The sequence below is a fragment of the Ahaetulla prasina genome, chromosome 4, assembly GCF_028640845.1.
Source record: "Ahaetulla prasina isolate Xishuangbanna chromosome 4, ASM2864084v1, whole genome shotgun sequence".
In the NCBI taxonomy this organism is placed as follows: Eukaryota; Metazoa; Chordata; class Lepidosauria; order Squamata; family Colubridae; genus Ahaetulla; species Ahaetulla prasina.
The window spans coordinates 114,932,316-114,949,188 of NC_080542.1; the positions used below are offsets into that span (position 1 = coordinate 114,932,316).

Sequence of the window (16,873 nt, forward strand, 5' to 3'; positions counted from 1 at the left end):
TGTAGAAGGGGGTGGGGAAAAGGCTCATTGTGGATTCCCAGCTATCCAGAAAGAAGAATTCATGAGGTTATTTCTAAAGAAGACCTCACTGACCAGACCCTTAAGGTTGTTCAAATATTGTCACAAGTATACTTTTATTGCACAAGATTTTCAAGTAGAATCTACTACAGTATGGATGTATGCAAATGCATTGAATTTCCTTCAGATCCAAATATTGCAATGTGATTCTGATCATTCTTACTTAGGATAGATATGGAAGGGCCTCCCTTTCTCTAATCATCTATTTAATAATTATGTGTTAATATAATTAAGGTACCATTGAAGACAATGTTTCTTCTTTGGGCTACCAGTCCAATAGACATTTATGCAATACTGAGTCTTGTGAGCTCAAGAAAATGAACATGCAAAACAGCATATTGAAATGGTATACGAAGCTTATACTCAAGACTATTCATTGCTGGTTTTGATTCTGACCATAACATCCGTTCATTGCAATTCATCTCTTGTTGATTTGATTCCAGGCAAGCCCATTTCCCAAAGGGTGCTACTTGAAATTTAGCTAAAGACAATTCGTGATTTTTGACATATCGAATTGTTTAGAACAGAGGGCCATACCAAAAATATTTTATTAAATCTTCTACATATAAATGAAATGGTACAGGTAGAAATATTGACAGTACAATTTTAACAACTTGTAGAGCATTATGTGTAAGTCAGGCGTGAAATCTAAAAATTTTCCCTACCGGTTCTGTGGGCATGGCTTAATTGGTGGGCATGGCTTGATGGTCAGTTACTGGGTGGGCTTGGCCAATAACAATAAATAATAAAAATAATAAACAAAGTATACAAAACAATAAGAGGTACCAAAAACCAACTTTCACACTTTACACACACACAACACAACACATCTGACTCACACACAATGTAAAAGCAGTTGCACTTCACCCAAAATGGTCCCTGCAACAAGCAGGAACCTCATACAGCCACAAAAAGCTCAAAAACCACCTTTCACACTTTACACACACACAAGATACAACTGACATACACGCACACACACACAGACATACACACAAAATGCCACATACAGCATTTGTGAGATTTTGTGTGTTTGTGTAGTTAGAGTGAAACACTACAGAAACACACCAAATCTCAGAAAGCTGCACAAATATTTTATTTTTGTATTTTATATTTTGTATTTTATTTTATTTATATTTTTAGATCAAATTCAGCCGAAGAAGTTGTTTAAAAAAAAGAGTTTAAAGGGTTCTGATGATCCCAGCTGAGCTGCTGGATCATCAAAGGCTTTTTTTTTTAAATTGTAAAGGCATTTTTTTGGCTGAAGAAAAAATACTTAAAAAAAACCCCAAAAAAACCTCTGATGATGGCGTGGCTCAGCAGGGGCAGGGGGTGGGGGCAGAGATTTTTGCTACCGGTTTTTCGAACCACCAGCCGCCATCGCTACCGGATCGGGCGATCCCATTTGAACTGGGACCATTTCACCCCTAATGTAAGTAATGAAAATCTCTGGATTTAAAGTGTGACTAAATAGGCAATTCTCAATGGGAGTGTTTTTATACTTGTAAGTGTCAGTTAAACTGTGATTATCATCTTGAAACATTGAACAAGTTATTTTGACTGTAGTCTTTATATATATTTTATTACATTACATTTACATTTTATTACATATTTTATTTTATTACAGTCAATCACACAAATTAAATAGGGTTTTTAAATATGGATTTTATTGGGGTTTATTTTTTATATTTTGTATGGTATTTTAAATTTAGGCTATTTTGAATAAGTTTTTTAAAATGTGTTTTATTGTAATATATTGTATTATTTTATTTGCCTGTTCACCACCCTGAGTCCTTCGGGAGAAGGGCGGTATAAAAATTAAATTATTATTATTATTATTATTATTATTATTATTATTATTATTATTATTATTATTATTATTATTATTATTATTATTATTATTAAATTTACTGGCAAATGGTGTTTTAGCAATGAAACATAATGATTCAATAGCCTTGCTGCGATGAGTAGATTTAGTGTACATTTTGTCTTTATATTGTACAGCATAGTGTCCTTTCCTTCCTATTTTCAGTTCCTTAGTGGTGAACTTAAATGTTTCCCCCTTCATTAATTTTTTTCAAAGGTCATAATGTCTCTGTAGAAATCTAGAGAATTCTAGAAAATTTTCAATACTTCAGCTAGTGACTTTTTGCTTTTAGCTTTACATTATAGAGTTATGGTATGTAAATTATAATTAAGTTAATTATAGTACATAAATCTTTTTTGAGGAAGCCAGAATTAACTGTTCATGGTGGAACTCCCCCAGGGTAACTTACTTAAAGCCAAACTACTGACCAGAAATTAAACCAAATTCATGTATTGAAAAAGAGAATTAAGTGATAGAATGAGCTCAACAGAAGGTGTCTTATCTTAACATGCTTGACAGCATTCTGATCCTTCTATGTCTAGTAAAATAAGTCAATGAAACAGTTACCTAATGCCTGCAGAACAGCAGATATTGACACTATATTAGGAAGAGGTAGTTTTGCAGGGAATTTCTTTTTTGTAGGGATCAGTGGCTCCCTACAAAGTTAGCAGTGGCTAACTTTGAAGATTTTTCTAAAAAAGCAAAGTAACCTAAGACCACCCACCCACCCAAGTTATACAGGAGACAGTAAATAAGTCACACAGTCTTGTAGATTGAATAGCATTAGGTTTTGCTTTTATTTTGTATGTCCTCATTTTTCTTCACAACTAGTCTTTAGTGCCTAATAGCTATCTTTCAATAGATCTATCTACTGTTCTCTGCTTCACATACTCTCAAGCCCCAATCCTTTTCTTTAAACTTATTACCCACCCATTTTCTCCGTGTTATGTGTTCTCAATAAACCTAAGTATGAGTCTTGGGGAACCATAATCTGGTAATATGCCCCAGAAACTTAAAGCCACTCCAAACTATGAGTTTGTAGCTTAAAATGTTCTAGTGCTTTTTCACTAGCAGAAAGGGAAATGTAGTCTTCATTTCTTTGTTTGTGGAGAGGGGAAAAAAAGGCATAGCAACAAAGAGCAGCTAAAGGCAATAACTGTTGTACTATCCTTGGGGTCGGCAACCTTAAAAACTCAAAGAGCCATTTGGACTCATTTCTCACAGAAAAGAAAACACCAGGAGCCACAAAATCCTTTTGATATCTAAAATGAAGATAACACTGCATATATCGTTTTTTACCTTTATGCTAGGTATTGAAAAACTTATTTATCTAAGGTTGGCATACTGGGGGTCAAAAAGCTCAATAAATTCTGTGCCGGTGGGTGTTGCACATTGGCGGTTGTGAAGCATATTTTGAGCGACAGAGCCGCAGCAGAGGGATGAAGGAGCTACATGTGGCTCCAGAGCTCCAGAGCTACATGTGGCTCCAGAGCCATGAGCTGCTGACTCATGGCTCTGTACTATCCTGATTAAATCAGGTAAATTTATCTCTTGGAAAATATTGAAGTCTATAATCTAGGCAACTCTTCTCTTTCTATATATGTTATGGAAAATTCTTTATCAAACTTTTTTTTTCTGTGCCTTCAAGTCAATGTTCAGTCCTACTGACTGCCAGAATTAGTTTTCTTGTCAAGAATTTCAGAAATGGATTGCCATTGCCTGCTTCCTAAGGCTGCGAAAGAATGACAGCCCCAAAATCCCCCAACTGGCTTTGTACCAAAGGCAGGACCTGAATTCACAACCTAAAATCTCTGGGTTCTAGCCTGGTGCCTAACCACTATACCAAACCACTAGCTAAATAGTGAATAAAGACATACTAAGAACAACAAATTTAATTATAAAATTAAAAAATCACCATAAAACAGAAAAAAACCCATTTGTAGAAAGACATTAATTTAAAACAGAAAACCAAATAATAAAATCTAAACCTCTATGGCAGCCTAAAGACATAAAATTATGTAAGAGGCAAATGAAAGTCAAGATATGTTTGCTTGGCACCAGAAGAAAAACATTAGCATAGATACAGATAGGTCCCTAAGGGGAAAAAACCTCTTCTCATCGTTAGGTGTTATTTCACTAACTTAGTGGGTTTCACTAAAGTTAGGTGCTGGAGGAGGTCATTACTAGACCAGTACAACACTCACCTGGCTGGAAGCAATTCTATATAAATTCTTTAAAAAAAAACATTAGGCAGCTCATGAAAGATAACATCTTACATTATCTTGCCAAGGTTAACTACTTCAAATTCCCATTGATTTTCACTGCAGAGATTAATGCCTTAAAAATGTTTATCTTGCTTTTCCTAATGATTTAAAAGGGGAGGTACCAAAATGTATTTCAATCAACAAGTAATAAACTATAGATCTCACCTTGTTTGATAAAATTGTACTATATCAACAATGCTACAGACGATGAAGACATATTTATTATTTCTATCCCTGGAGCTTGCTTAAAACAAACAAATGTTGTGATGCACTTTTAAGCCATCTGTTAAAAACAGGACTGTTGTTTTTTTTCCCAAAGACATTCTTTTTAAGATGTTCGATGATTTTGTCACCATTTGTGGTTTGGCAGATCATCAATATTCTTATAATTTGACCTCATAAAATATAGCTTGTGAAATGGATGTTTTAAGGAATAGTCAAAAGATCTGAAAACGCGCCAGGCCTGCTTTTACAAATGTACACTTTTGCCTTTAATCAAAGGTTATTTTATAGCACTAGTTGCTTATCTTGGAAAAGGATATCCAGTAACATTAGACGTGTTTGACTTGGGCAGTTAACAGAAAGGCTTGATAAGAGTTTTCTTATTAGCCTGACTGGGCCAGATAGTTTGTTGAATTATTTCATTTTTCCATGCTGTTTTTTTGTACCCTTCAGTTTTTTGTATCAGGAACCTTTTTCATAAAAGACATATGGTATCCAAGAAAGGAACACAACAAATTTATACTAAGTCAGAGTATTTACTACATATGACAACCAAAATGTTGGTTGGTCTGACCATATACAAAGATGAAATTCCTCTTTAGCTCCTCAAAGAAATGTTGATTATTTTTGAAGCTTTATAATAAGTAATAACTGATTCATAAGAGAGAAAATAATGCAGGGACATCAGAACACTAAACTAACTAAAACATTTTTTGCAAACTAAAATGAAGCTGCAAAAAAATTTGTTCTTTTTCCCCTTCTTTTTTTAATATCAATACACATTTTATAGAAACATAAGTATGCAATAGAAGTTAAGAAGCTGTATTTCTCATATCCTCACAAACCAGGCTAGTAGATCACTGTATATAACAAAAGTGACATATTTTTATTTAGGAGGGAAAAAATCAGCAAAGAAGAAATGAAAATCAGTGGTAGGGAATGGAGAAGGAGAGAACTCTAGCCAATGCTTGCCACTAAATACAGATTTTCAGTTAACTTCAGTGTGTTTAATTTTAAGATAGGCATTTGTGATTCCATCCACCCAGTTTAAAAGGGAAGACCACACCAGAATAAGCAATGAGGGGTGGTCAAATGCATAATTTAATGACAGTGTATGAAAACCACTACAGAAAACTTGAGGCCAGGCACAGGAGGGAGAAACATTCCACAGTGTGGTTAAGCGGTTGATGTCTAGAACCAAACCACAATATTTTCCAAGCTTGGGCAGCTTTTATTGAAATTAAAATAGAAAGCCTAAGGGCCATGTCCCACATAGAAATTGACAGCTTAGCAGTGACATGGAGTCTACCAAGCGAGGATCACTGGATGATGGTACTGAAGAAAGAATCAAAATAGATGCCACTCCCAAAGTTTTACTGCTGTGCCAAGTAATCTACCAAGCATGGCTACAAAACCACAATTCATGGCTGCACAGGGGCATTTCCAGATTTTTAGTTTCATTGGGGTGTGCTCCATTTAGTTCCAAAGACCAACATATGAAGTTACATCAAAAAACTACATGTGTTTTTTTGATTGCAGGATGAGGAGGAAATGGACTCTCTTACAAAGACAAACAAAGATGAATAAAATATCTCAGTTTGGTCTTCTTTTCCTCTAGGAAGAATAATCCATAGATGGAAACTATATAAGAATTAAGAAGCCATAATGCTTCGGAATTAAGAGATCATATAGAAGAAATGTCTATGGAGCTTCTCAGTCATCCAGGTCACCATTGTCCCAAATATGCTTTTTGTAAGAGGCAACTGGAGTTTCTTTGTTCTTCATTGAAGACATTTCAATTCTCCATTCTCCACCATTCAGTCTGAACTGAAGAAGCTTCTTAGATGAGAAGCAAAACATCTTCAAGAAAAAACAAAGAAAATCCAGTTGCCTCTTGAAAAAAGCACCTTTGGGACATAGAGAAGCAATGCATTAAATTGAAAATGATACACATTCTAGTAACCATGATTTTAGCAGACGGACAATGCTGAGATAATCAATTAACAAGAACATAAAGTACTGCACTAATTATTACTTTATACTGACTTTTCAAGTTCCAAACAGTTTGTATTTGTAAAGAAATACCTGTCCATTTCTTGCCATTATAATCCTGTATTATACAATTCTCCAGAGAACTATTGCAACATCTGAAAAACTTTCTAATTGGGGACTTTTGTTGAATGATTCCTTTTGCTGAATGGTCTTTTCTTGAATGGAGCCATGTTACCTGGCCAAATACTGTATATTGTGAACAGATAGGAAACCATCAATTGTTTTTCCATCTTCTGTAAGCTATCTCAGACAAGAATGGTTACAATGACAATATCTCTTTGCCCCAGATCCTTTGGAGTGGGGAAAGTTTATTTTCTTCTTCTGTCTTAAACTTTCTACTTTGTAAGAAGAGTTCCAGGAAAAGAAGAAGTGGGTATATTTCTTTCCCAGAAACATTACATGAAATGAAAAACAAAACTTTTGATCCAGAATGTGTTGTTTATTCTGCCCACAGGGAGAAGAGAGATCTTTCATGGGCTGGCAGCAGGCCCAGGTTAAAAACGGCCAGTTCATGTAAGGCCTCCTAGCCATCATTCATTGTAATATGGATTTTTGGATTTGGATTGGATATATCCCTCTAGCGAAGGTCCATGTAAAATATATTTTATATGGCGCTTTCCATTTTTAAAATGAAGATATTTTGCTTTGTTTTATATCACTCCAAGTCATGCTAAGGCTTTCTCCTGGTAGTTCCAGGCATACCCAGAACAAACTTTAGCACATGTCCACTGCATGCTCTAAGATTCTTTTGATCCTTCCTTCCAGATCCTTTTGATCTTCTATTATTGGATATGCTGCATAACATGAGTGAAAACCCCTTTTTGCTCCTGGAACTGCTGAACCAGACTTTGTGAAACAACACCAAATGCCCTGACAAGGCAAAGTATGCAGCAAATTCTCTTGCTAAAACTCATTTCTTTTCCATGTTGTAATATAAGGAAGTTCTGATCTTACTGTTGACATATTGTGTGTAGTTTGTAGGAGTGTGCTTTGCTTTCCATTATTATCCCGTCTCAAAAAGGCAAAGATTTTCCAGAAAGTCTGTAAAAAATTTCAGGTACTACTAATAACCAAAAGATGCGGGCTTTGGAGTTTCATACTGTCCATCCTTGCTTAAAGTTACCAAAAAAGTTATAACCATTCAGAATGGCACTCACTGCAACTTCAATTTTATAAAGGATAGAGCAAGGTAACTGTGGGAAAATAGTTTGTAATAATGAAAGTAATAGTTATGATTCTATTGAAATTGCTTGGTAATGTTCAGTATGAAAACATATTGAAGAAAATATAAATTTAACCACATTAAATTTTACAATGTAATATAGACTTATTTTGAAGAACCCATGAAGAAGAAAGTGGTGTTTTTCTGCTAATCAGATTACTTTTCCTCACCTACACTCCCTGGGCCCTTAGAGAAGCAAAAAATAAAAATACTACTTTAGCCAAAAACATGTTTAGAAGGCAAATAAAATGAAACAAGGAGAAAGAATATTATTATTCTGACTTACAGAATCTTGATTCTTAATTTTTTTAAAAAATTCTCATATTTTCTGGTTTCACTTTTATTTTCTCACTACTTTTGATCTCACATGTTACAAGTATACTTTTATTTGCATAAATCAATATAAAGGGGGTTGCATTCCCACCATTTTCAGTCAGAAATTGCAATTTTCAGCCCAGTACTAAACTTATTTAATACAAGCATACTGAAATAGGCTTTTATAGATTGATATTCTTGTCTACGCTATTAAACAAACTCATGCAGAATAAATTTTAGCTGTGCCTATTTCCTTATCTCCTATTCGGAAAGGTGGTTGGAGATTCAGTTGTTCTTGTACTAATACTCAGTCAACCGAACTGCACTATTTCTATAAGCTTAAAAAGAAAAGCACATAAAATGCTTCAAGATTGGTGTTTCTAAGCTTTTGAATAATTACATTTTATTCTGCTAGGTTTGATTTCTTTCCTAATTTTCTGCCTGTTATCTAGCAGTGATTTTATTTATATTATTGATTGTTGCTTGTTTTTTCATTTATTAATGCTTATCAACAATATTTTATTGTAAAATAAAAACAAAAAGAGAAAAGCATTTATAACCAAGATAAAAATGACTTATTTTGAATTATGTTTTGATTCACTATTGATCTAACAGTAAATAAAATATTCAGAATTGCATTAAAAAACTAAGTATATGAAATAAAAGTAGTACTCTACTTGCTGCTATTGTTTACTATGTTGTGATTTTTGTGACATATTATTTTAATAATGCCTTTTTTTAATTTCTGAGAACAACTAAATAAACTTAAAGTTTTTTCACTGAATGCTTTTAATGAAACATTTTAATTAATGAAAACAATTGTATATAATTATAAAATTAGAGTCAGAAAGTACAAACTGAAGCACAAGAAGAAAGATGGGAAAAAGCAAATTATAAACATTTCTCAAATACTGGTCTACACATTTCAGTGTATTGATTACCAATAATTGAGTAGAGTTCCTGAATTCTATTCAACCATATTTCAGAATTCCAGAATTCCTATGGAAATTCTGATCAATTATAAACCTGATTTTTTTTTTAGATCAATCAAGGTTTAGGTGGTCTATGCAGTTAGGAGAACTTAAACCTCCATTCAGATATAATTTATTTTATTTATTCCAATAATCAGTGATGCAGCCAATGTACAAAATTTTAAACATGACCGTAGAACCACTCAAATTTTTCATTTGCACAAAAAATATTATCTATTTCTTCCAAATTTGCTTACTATTTATTTAGCATTAATAAATAAGATGCCAAATAAATTTTCATATGATATATAAAGTAATAAGATTAATGATGTTTTAAAATGAAAAAGGTGTGCATTAAAACAGTGAGAAGAACTGTACATGTATGCTGTATAAGCCATAATTTGCTGTCCAAATTATTTTTGATATGCATTCTCATGGAGTAAAACTTGCTGACAGTTTTACTGAACTGGGTTGGGTACTCAGGCTGTGTAGCTCAGGCTGTAAAGAAGCCTTTATTAAAACACAGCAGCCTGCAATTACTGCAGGTTCAAGCCCGGCCCAAGGTTGACTCAGCCTTCCATCCTTTATAAGGTAGGTAAAATGAGGACCCAGATTGTTGGGGGGGCAATAAGTTGACTTTGTAAATATACAAATAGAATGAGACTATTGCCTTATACACTGTAAGCCGCCCTGAGTCTTCGGAGAAGGGCGGGATATAAATGTAAATTTAAAAAAAAAAACTTAATATGTTCAGCTTTTTAATACATATTAGATTTTTTTTAAATGAGACAATTATGTTTGTTCAAATAAGATGTAATAAACATGTCTACATTTATTTAAACATATGGAACAGCTACCACCAATTACTATGGTTTTTGCAAAGTGGACATGGTAAATAAGAAAGACTGTGAACATTAAGTGTTGAGATACAGGTTAGGGAACATTTCCTTTGCAGTTTTTTAGATACACAAATATGCGACTAAATAATAACATAGCTGGTTTCCACCAAGTAACCAAAACATGACATCATGATAATCTGTAACACATCTTGTCTCTCTTCCAAGTTCTGAGGTAAAATGAAATGTTTAAAAGTTTCTGTTTCTGTTTTTCAGCTGACTCAAGGAATTCATTCCTTGAATATAGTTCTCCTATCAAATTAGAAGGCCCAGACCATGTATTTTAAGATTAGTCCACTAAAAAAAAATCATTATCTAGATCCACCTTCCTTCTAATTCACCTCCCACACTCTTGCCTTTATATCAATATGGCAATTCATATGTGATTCTCATTATAAACATACTAGGGAAAGCATTTAAAAATAGTGTAGAATGTTTTAAGGAATGACACAATATTTCCTAGCACGGTATGTTTTTGGCTACTTCATGGTCTCATTCAGGTTGATTGAAGTTTGAAACTCCACATAATTTTCCAACACAAATAGAATGAAAAGGTTGACTCTCATCAAAGATCTCAAATGATTCCACTGAGTCCTTTAAAGTTTTAATCTCAGCAAACTGTTCTTATTCAAACAAAACCTTGAATATATTAATATAACATCATGATATTGGCAAAGACAAATACATTCTGTAATGAAGATGTTAGAGATGTTCTGTAAACCTTCAAGGATTAAATTCTCTCCAAATGAATAATTTCCCTGCAAATTATTCTCAGCAGAGAGGGCATTTTGAAATTTCAGATACGAATGATATTCAAAGGATATCAAGCATCTAATTAGCAACAGAAACAAAATTTGTAATGTCCTTATGGAACAAATTATTAAAGACAATGATGACATTTGAAAGATGTAGTTAAATAGGTCCTTTCCCTTTCTGAAATATAATACTTTCATAATAAACTAGAGATAGAAATGTAGGGCAAAACTATGAAGTACTTATCTCTACGCTAAATATTTTGATCATGAGAAATATGAGTCTGATATCTCATTAATCCAAACAACATTAACTTGTATTATTTTCAGTTCAAAATAAGTTTATTATTTCAGATTGAAGACAAACTAAATACTTTCTGCTAGTTGCAGAAAGTCAGGAGATGGTGAAATTATAATAGAACAGAGTTTTGATATAAAAACTGTAATTTAGCTAGTAAAAGGAGATGTTGTGGCTAGTATCATGGCAGATCTCTTAATATCTTAATAGCTCCTAAAACTAGGTTGCTGAAATACATGGACTTCCTTACCATACAACAAAATTAACTAATACAAAATTAAGTCAGTAATAATAATAATAGCCTTTATTGTCATTGTACATCATGAATACAATGAAATTGGGTTAGCTTCCACTGGTGCAACCCGTAACAGAAAATACAGAAAATTGCCAATTTATACAATTAATTGGAGAAAAAAAAAAGTAAGGGACCTTTTAGATAAAATGAGTGTAGATAGTCCTCAGCTTATAACCACAATTGGAACCAGAATTACCATTGCTGAGCAAGGTGAGTCATGCCCAATTTTACAAATTTGCAATGGATGTTAAATGAATCATTGCAGTTAAGTGAATCGCATGGTTGCTAAATTAATCTGGCTTTTCCCATTGACTTTGGTCTTTGGAGGCTAGCTGGGAATGTCATAAATGATGATCACATGATGCTGGGATGCTGCAACCATTGTAAATACATGCCGGTTGCCAAGCACCAATTTTTGATCACATGACCATGTGGAAGCTGTGACAGTTGTAAATGCAAGGACCATTCATAAGTCACTTTTTCTAGTACCATCATGACTTTCAACAGTCACTAAGTGAACGGGTGTAAGTCAAGATCTAACTTTATTGCCACAAATGTTCTTGGCTCAAGACGATCTTGAAAAAAAAAGCAGCTAGGAATACACTTCTTTGATTTTCCAGATATACCTCTTGATTTCTTGCCTCAATTGTTGCACTAAGATATTGATAGTGATCTAAGAGACACCTGTGCCTGAACTGGAAAATCAGATAGTAATTGGTGGAAATGCAATAGTGATCTCAATTCTACCCTGCAAAGCTGATATTTGCACATCTTCTCTGTGCCGATGCATTGTAAAGCTGTAATATCATTCCAAGCAAAATGAAGCAGAGCACAAGCTGCTTTGAAATAGAAAACACAAGGGAATTTACGTGGGTGGGAAAGCATATGTTGCCAGCTGGAGGAGGAAGTGGTATACCACATTTACTTCATAAGTGTGAGGTTTTTATAAATAAATTCTCTTGGGGATTGTTTAAAATAGACAAAAAATGACACACAGTCTCCAACCAGCCTATGTTGTTTTAGAAAACTGAATGCATTCTGAAAATATTAGCATACTTCCTAGTTCCTTTTTTTCTTTCTATAGCTGCTATTTTTAACTTCAAGCTCTTCTGAATTGTGGGCAGATGGGACAAACAGTAATCCTCAGCACATCTTTTATGAAATAAGCATTTTGAACTGTCTTACCTGGCAGTGAAAAACATACTCAGGAGTTGTTTTTTTGAATTTCATGTTCCAGACCAAGGCCACCCCATCAGGTTCATGTGGAGCATCTTCATTGTTGTTATACGAAGCAACCATCAACTCAGGATACTATAAAGAAAGTAACAGGCAGTTAATTTGGATACACAGTAGTGGACAAAATGGTGTATGCTGAGTAAAATCACATAAGCAGATAGGTCTATCCAGAAGGTCTGGCAAAAGAAAGACAGAATGGTCTATAAAGTAGAAAACTTTTCTACATAACCAGATCTGAAATTAGAGAACTAGTGATGAAAAGACAGCCTGTGCTATAATTGCCTTCATCACCAAATTCACTCACCTGGTTGGAATTCTACATTCACATCTGCTTGACATATGTGGCACTGCTGATGATTGGTGAGTGGTTAAACTTAAGTGCCTGTGTTTACAAAGTATTCAGAAGGAAGCAAATGCCCTTTCCTCAAATCACAACGTAGACTAATCTTATACCTGTAGGGTTGACTAGCTACTTCATGGGTTTTCCCAATGAATGGCTTTGGCCAGCTGCTCTGCTTACAACAAAAGTGAAGTCAGTGCAAATGGAAGCATGTGGCCTGGCTGCCTTCAGAGAAATACTGTATCTTTTCTCTGCAGCCAAGCCATATAGCTACTTTAACGCTTCAGGGAAGGTGCATTTTGTGAAGTGCACACAGCCATTAAAGTTCTGTGTGTGTATGTTTATCCCACCTGGTACAAAACTAAAAAAATAAAGAAAAAGTGTGGTTTATATTTGAAATTACTGAAACACACAAAAATATAAGGATCTGGAACCCATCAAGTTTAGCTTCTATGTCACACAGTATCCAGATATGTGCCCTTGAGAAGTTTGCATGAAAGAACCAACATATATTCTCACTTCCTAGTCACTGATACTAAGAGTATCAGTTACTTCCTGCCTGTGATGCAGGAAACAGTATGGAGTCATCAAGAATAAGAGCCACAGAATGATGGCTTGATCCTCTATCTAGCTTTTTTAAAAAACTACTTAAATTAATGGTTATCACCACATTGGACTGCAACATCTACATTTTACCCTTAAATTAAAGGCAAAATATTTTGTTCTTGACAAAATATTAATAGAGACTATTGGAATTATGCTAACTATTGAAAGTTATACTAACCACTGTAAGGCTCCCTAAGTTGAATGCAATGATGAAACAGTTAAAGCAAACCTCTTCAACATTTTCTTTGGCTCAGTTTTTGTTAACTCCGATAACACACATCCGACATTCCACAAACGTACCAGCAATGATTATGATGACTTAACTCATATAGATTTCACAGAAGATAATGTTGGAAACGCTCTTCATAACCTAAAACCATCGCTATCTATTGGACCTGATGGACTATGTGCATAAAAAAACTTTCCATTAATATAGCAGAACCCCTAAGTATTATCTTTGATAAAGCTTTCACTACCAGTTCCCTTCCCAAATTTTGGTCACTAGCCACAGTCATCCCTATCTTCAAAAAAGGAGACCCCAGCTTAGTCGAAAATTACAGACCGATCTCTCTTTGCTGCATCACCTGCAAAGTCATGGAATCAATCATCAACCAATCCATTACCTCACACTTAGAATCTAAGAACCTACTCTCCAATAAACAATTTGGTTTCAGGAAAAAATTATCATGTAACTTACAACTTGTCCACTGTAAAAACACATGAACTACAAATCTTAATCAAAGCAAATCAATAGATGCAATCTACATAGACTTCTGCAAAGCTTTTGACTCAGTAGCACACGATAAACTTCTCCCAAAACTAATATCCTATGGCATCTCAGGACCGCTTCACAAATGGATATCTGCTTTTCTGTCTAACGGACAACAAGTGGTCAAAATTGGCAATGCTTTATCGAATCCTGTTCCTGTCAAGAGTGGCATTCCTCAAGGCAGCGTCCTTGGACCAACACTCTTTATACTATACATTAATGATCTTTGTGACCATATCTCAAATAATTGTGTTCTCTTTGCTGACGATGTCAAACTATTTAATACCACAGACAATACTTCTATCATTCAAAACGACCTTGGTCATCTAACCGCTTGGTCTAAAAAATGGCAGCTCCAAATTTCAACCAGCAAATGCTCAGTCTTACATATAGGAAAAAAGAACCCAAACACTAAGTACATACTAGATGGACATTACCTTACAGACGACCCTCATCCCGTTAAAGACCTTGGAGTTTTCATGTCAAATGATCTAAGTGCCAAAGCCCACTGCAACTACATAGCAAAAAAAGCTCTAAGAGTTGTAAACCTAATCTTTCGTAGCTTCTTTTCCAAAAACACCACACTACTAACCAGAGCATATAAAACATTTGCTAGACCAATTGTAGAATACAGCTCGCCTGTTTGGAACCCTCACCACATCTCTGACATCAATACAATTGAACGTGTCCAGAAATATTTTACAAGAAGAGTTCTTCATTCCTCTGAAAACAATAAAATACCTTATCCCACCAGACTTGAAATCCTAGGCTTAGAAAACTTGGAACTCCGTCGCCTTCGACAAGACCTAAGTTTAACTCACAGAATCATCTATTGTAATGTCCTTCCTGTCAAAGACTACTTCAGCTTTAATTGCAATAATACTAGAGCAACTAATAGATTTAAACTTAATGTCAACTGCTTTAACCTAGATTGCAGAAAATATGACTTCTGTAACAGAATCATCAGTGCTTGGAATACTTTACCTGACTCTGTGGTCTCTTCTCATAATCCTAAAAGCTTTAACTAAAAACTTTCTACTATTGACCTCACCCCATTCCTAAGAGGACCATAAGGGGCGTGCATAAGAGCACAAACGTGCCTACCGTTCCTGTCCTATTGTTTTTCTTTTCTTCTTCCTATATATATATATGCTTATACCTCCTTATATTTACTCATATATGTGTTTATATACTATAAATTTTTTTTTATGATACCTACATATATTGTTGTGACAAAAATAAATAAATAAAATAAATAAATAAATAAATAAATATAAATAAATAAATAAATAAAGTTGTTGAATACAAGATGTGCAGCAAATAAATAAATAAATAAACTATGATTTTACAATGGAATTACCAGTTTTCATCAACAGACTTTGTATGGCTTTCACAGAGGCACAATAAAACAACTTGGTATGTGGAGATTCAGTCACTGATCCATTTCTCTTCACTTCTTTAATATTTGCTTGTCTCCTGCCTTATTAGTCATAGGAATCATATTGCTTTATCTATATCTGTAGTTATTAAATATATTTCTCATTATTTCCTGTTTTCACAATGTGAATCACTATTACACATTTTACTTGGTTATAATGCACAGAATATTTTAATAGTATATATTATAAGCACTAGTATTTTATATATCCTCTGCTTCCAGTACAAGTCTGTGTCTATAACTGTATTTGGGTTCTTCTATGAATAAATATGATTTAGCTCAGATATAGGACAGCCTTCAACAAAGCTTCATTGATTACTCTCAGCAGCAGAATAAAATGGCCACTTCAAGCATGCAATTTTGGACACATTAAAAGAAATGTTCCATTTTCATTGTGCAGTTGGTTGGTCTTATGTTTTTTGCAAAGTCATTTCAATATCTTATATGTCAGGTGTTATAATTAATCAACCGGCTTTGGATTCACACCTTGAATTAGGGAGGAAAGCACTGTTTATTGCTCAAAGCAAATATTCAATAAAGCCTCATCAGATGGGCCTGGCAATCTAAAAGTAATAGCGTATCAATAAACACAGGTAGTTTGGAATGAAACTATAGTGTATCAGGGAAATTAAGTAAAAGTCAAAATACAGGTTTTTCTCTGAGGTGACCATTTGGGGCAATGGGGAAAGAAAAACTGGCTTCACATATAAAGATACTTTTCATATTTCTACATTTATTTCTGATGATCAATAACATGAATGCTTATCCACATTATATAATCCTGGAAAATTCCATTGTGTGGCTTTCATTGAGCCACTCAAGCACTGTAAGCACAACAATGTATTGAGGCCATATAATTATTCCCAAATTGGTACTTTTCAATTATGATAGGACAGTCACCATAACTATAATATTCTGGAAGTTGTAACACTTGTAACACACTCACATTTTCAGTGCTGGGCGAACTGGTTGTTACAACTGGCAGCAGCTCACCAGTGCATCTGCCTATTTAACTATATGTTTGAAGCATGAAACCTAGGTATCAGATATGGCAGTGAGAGTAGCTAAGGTGAACATCTGAGATAAAAGCTGGAAGAAAAGAAGGTGAAACAAGGCCACCCAGAACAAAGAAAGAGGAATACCCTGTATACTTGCCTGCCTGAGGGAATGAACAATTATATTTTGGCAGTTGCCTTCTAAGTTGGGCTTATCTTGCTATTGTGGGAATACTATAAATGCTGCTTGTTAAAAAACT

General features: G+C 34.3%; 1 protein-coding gene across 4 annotated transcripts in view; it reads right to left on the reverse strand.

Moving 5' to 3' along the window:
• Positions 1-16,873, reverse strand: part of DYNC1I1 (dynein cytoplasmic 1 intermediate chain 1) — a 223,585-nt gene that overhangs the window by 83,302 nt on the left and 123,410 nt on the right. For all 4 annotated transcript variants that reach the window (XM_058183264.1, XM_058183263.1, XM_058183266.1 and 1 more), the window contains one exon: positions 12,415-12,540. In XM_058183264.1, coding sequence (XP_058039247.1) covers positions 12,415-12,540 — 126 coding nt within the window. The remainder of the gene's footprint in view (positions 1-12,414; positions 12,541-16,873) is intronic.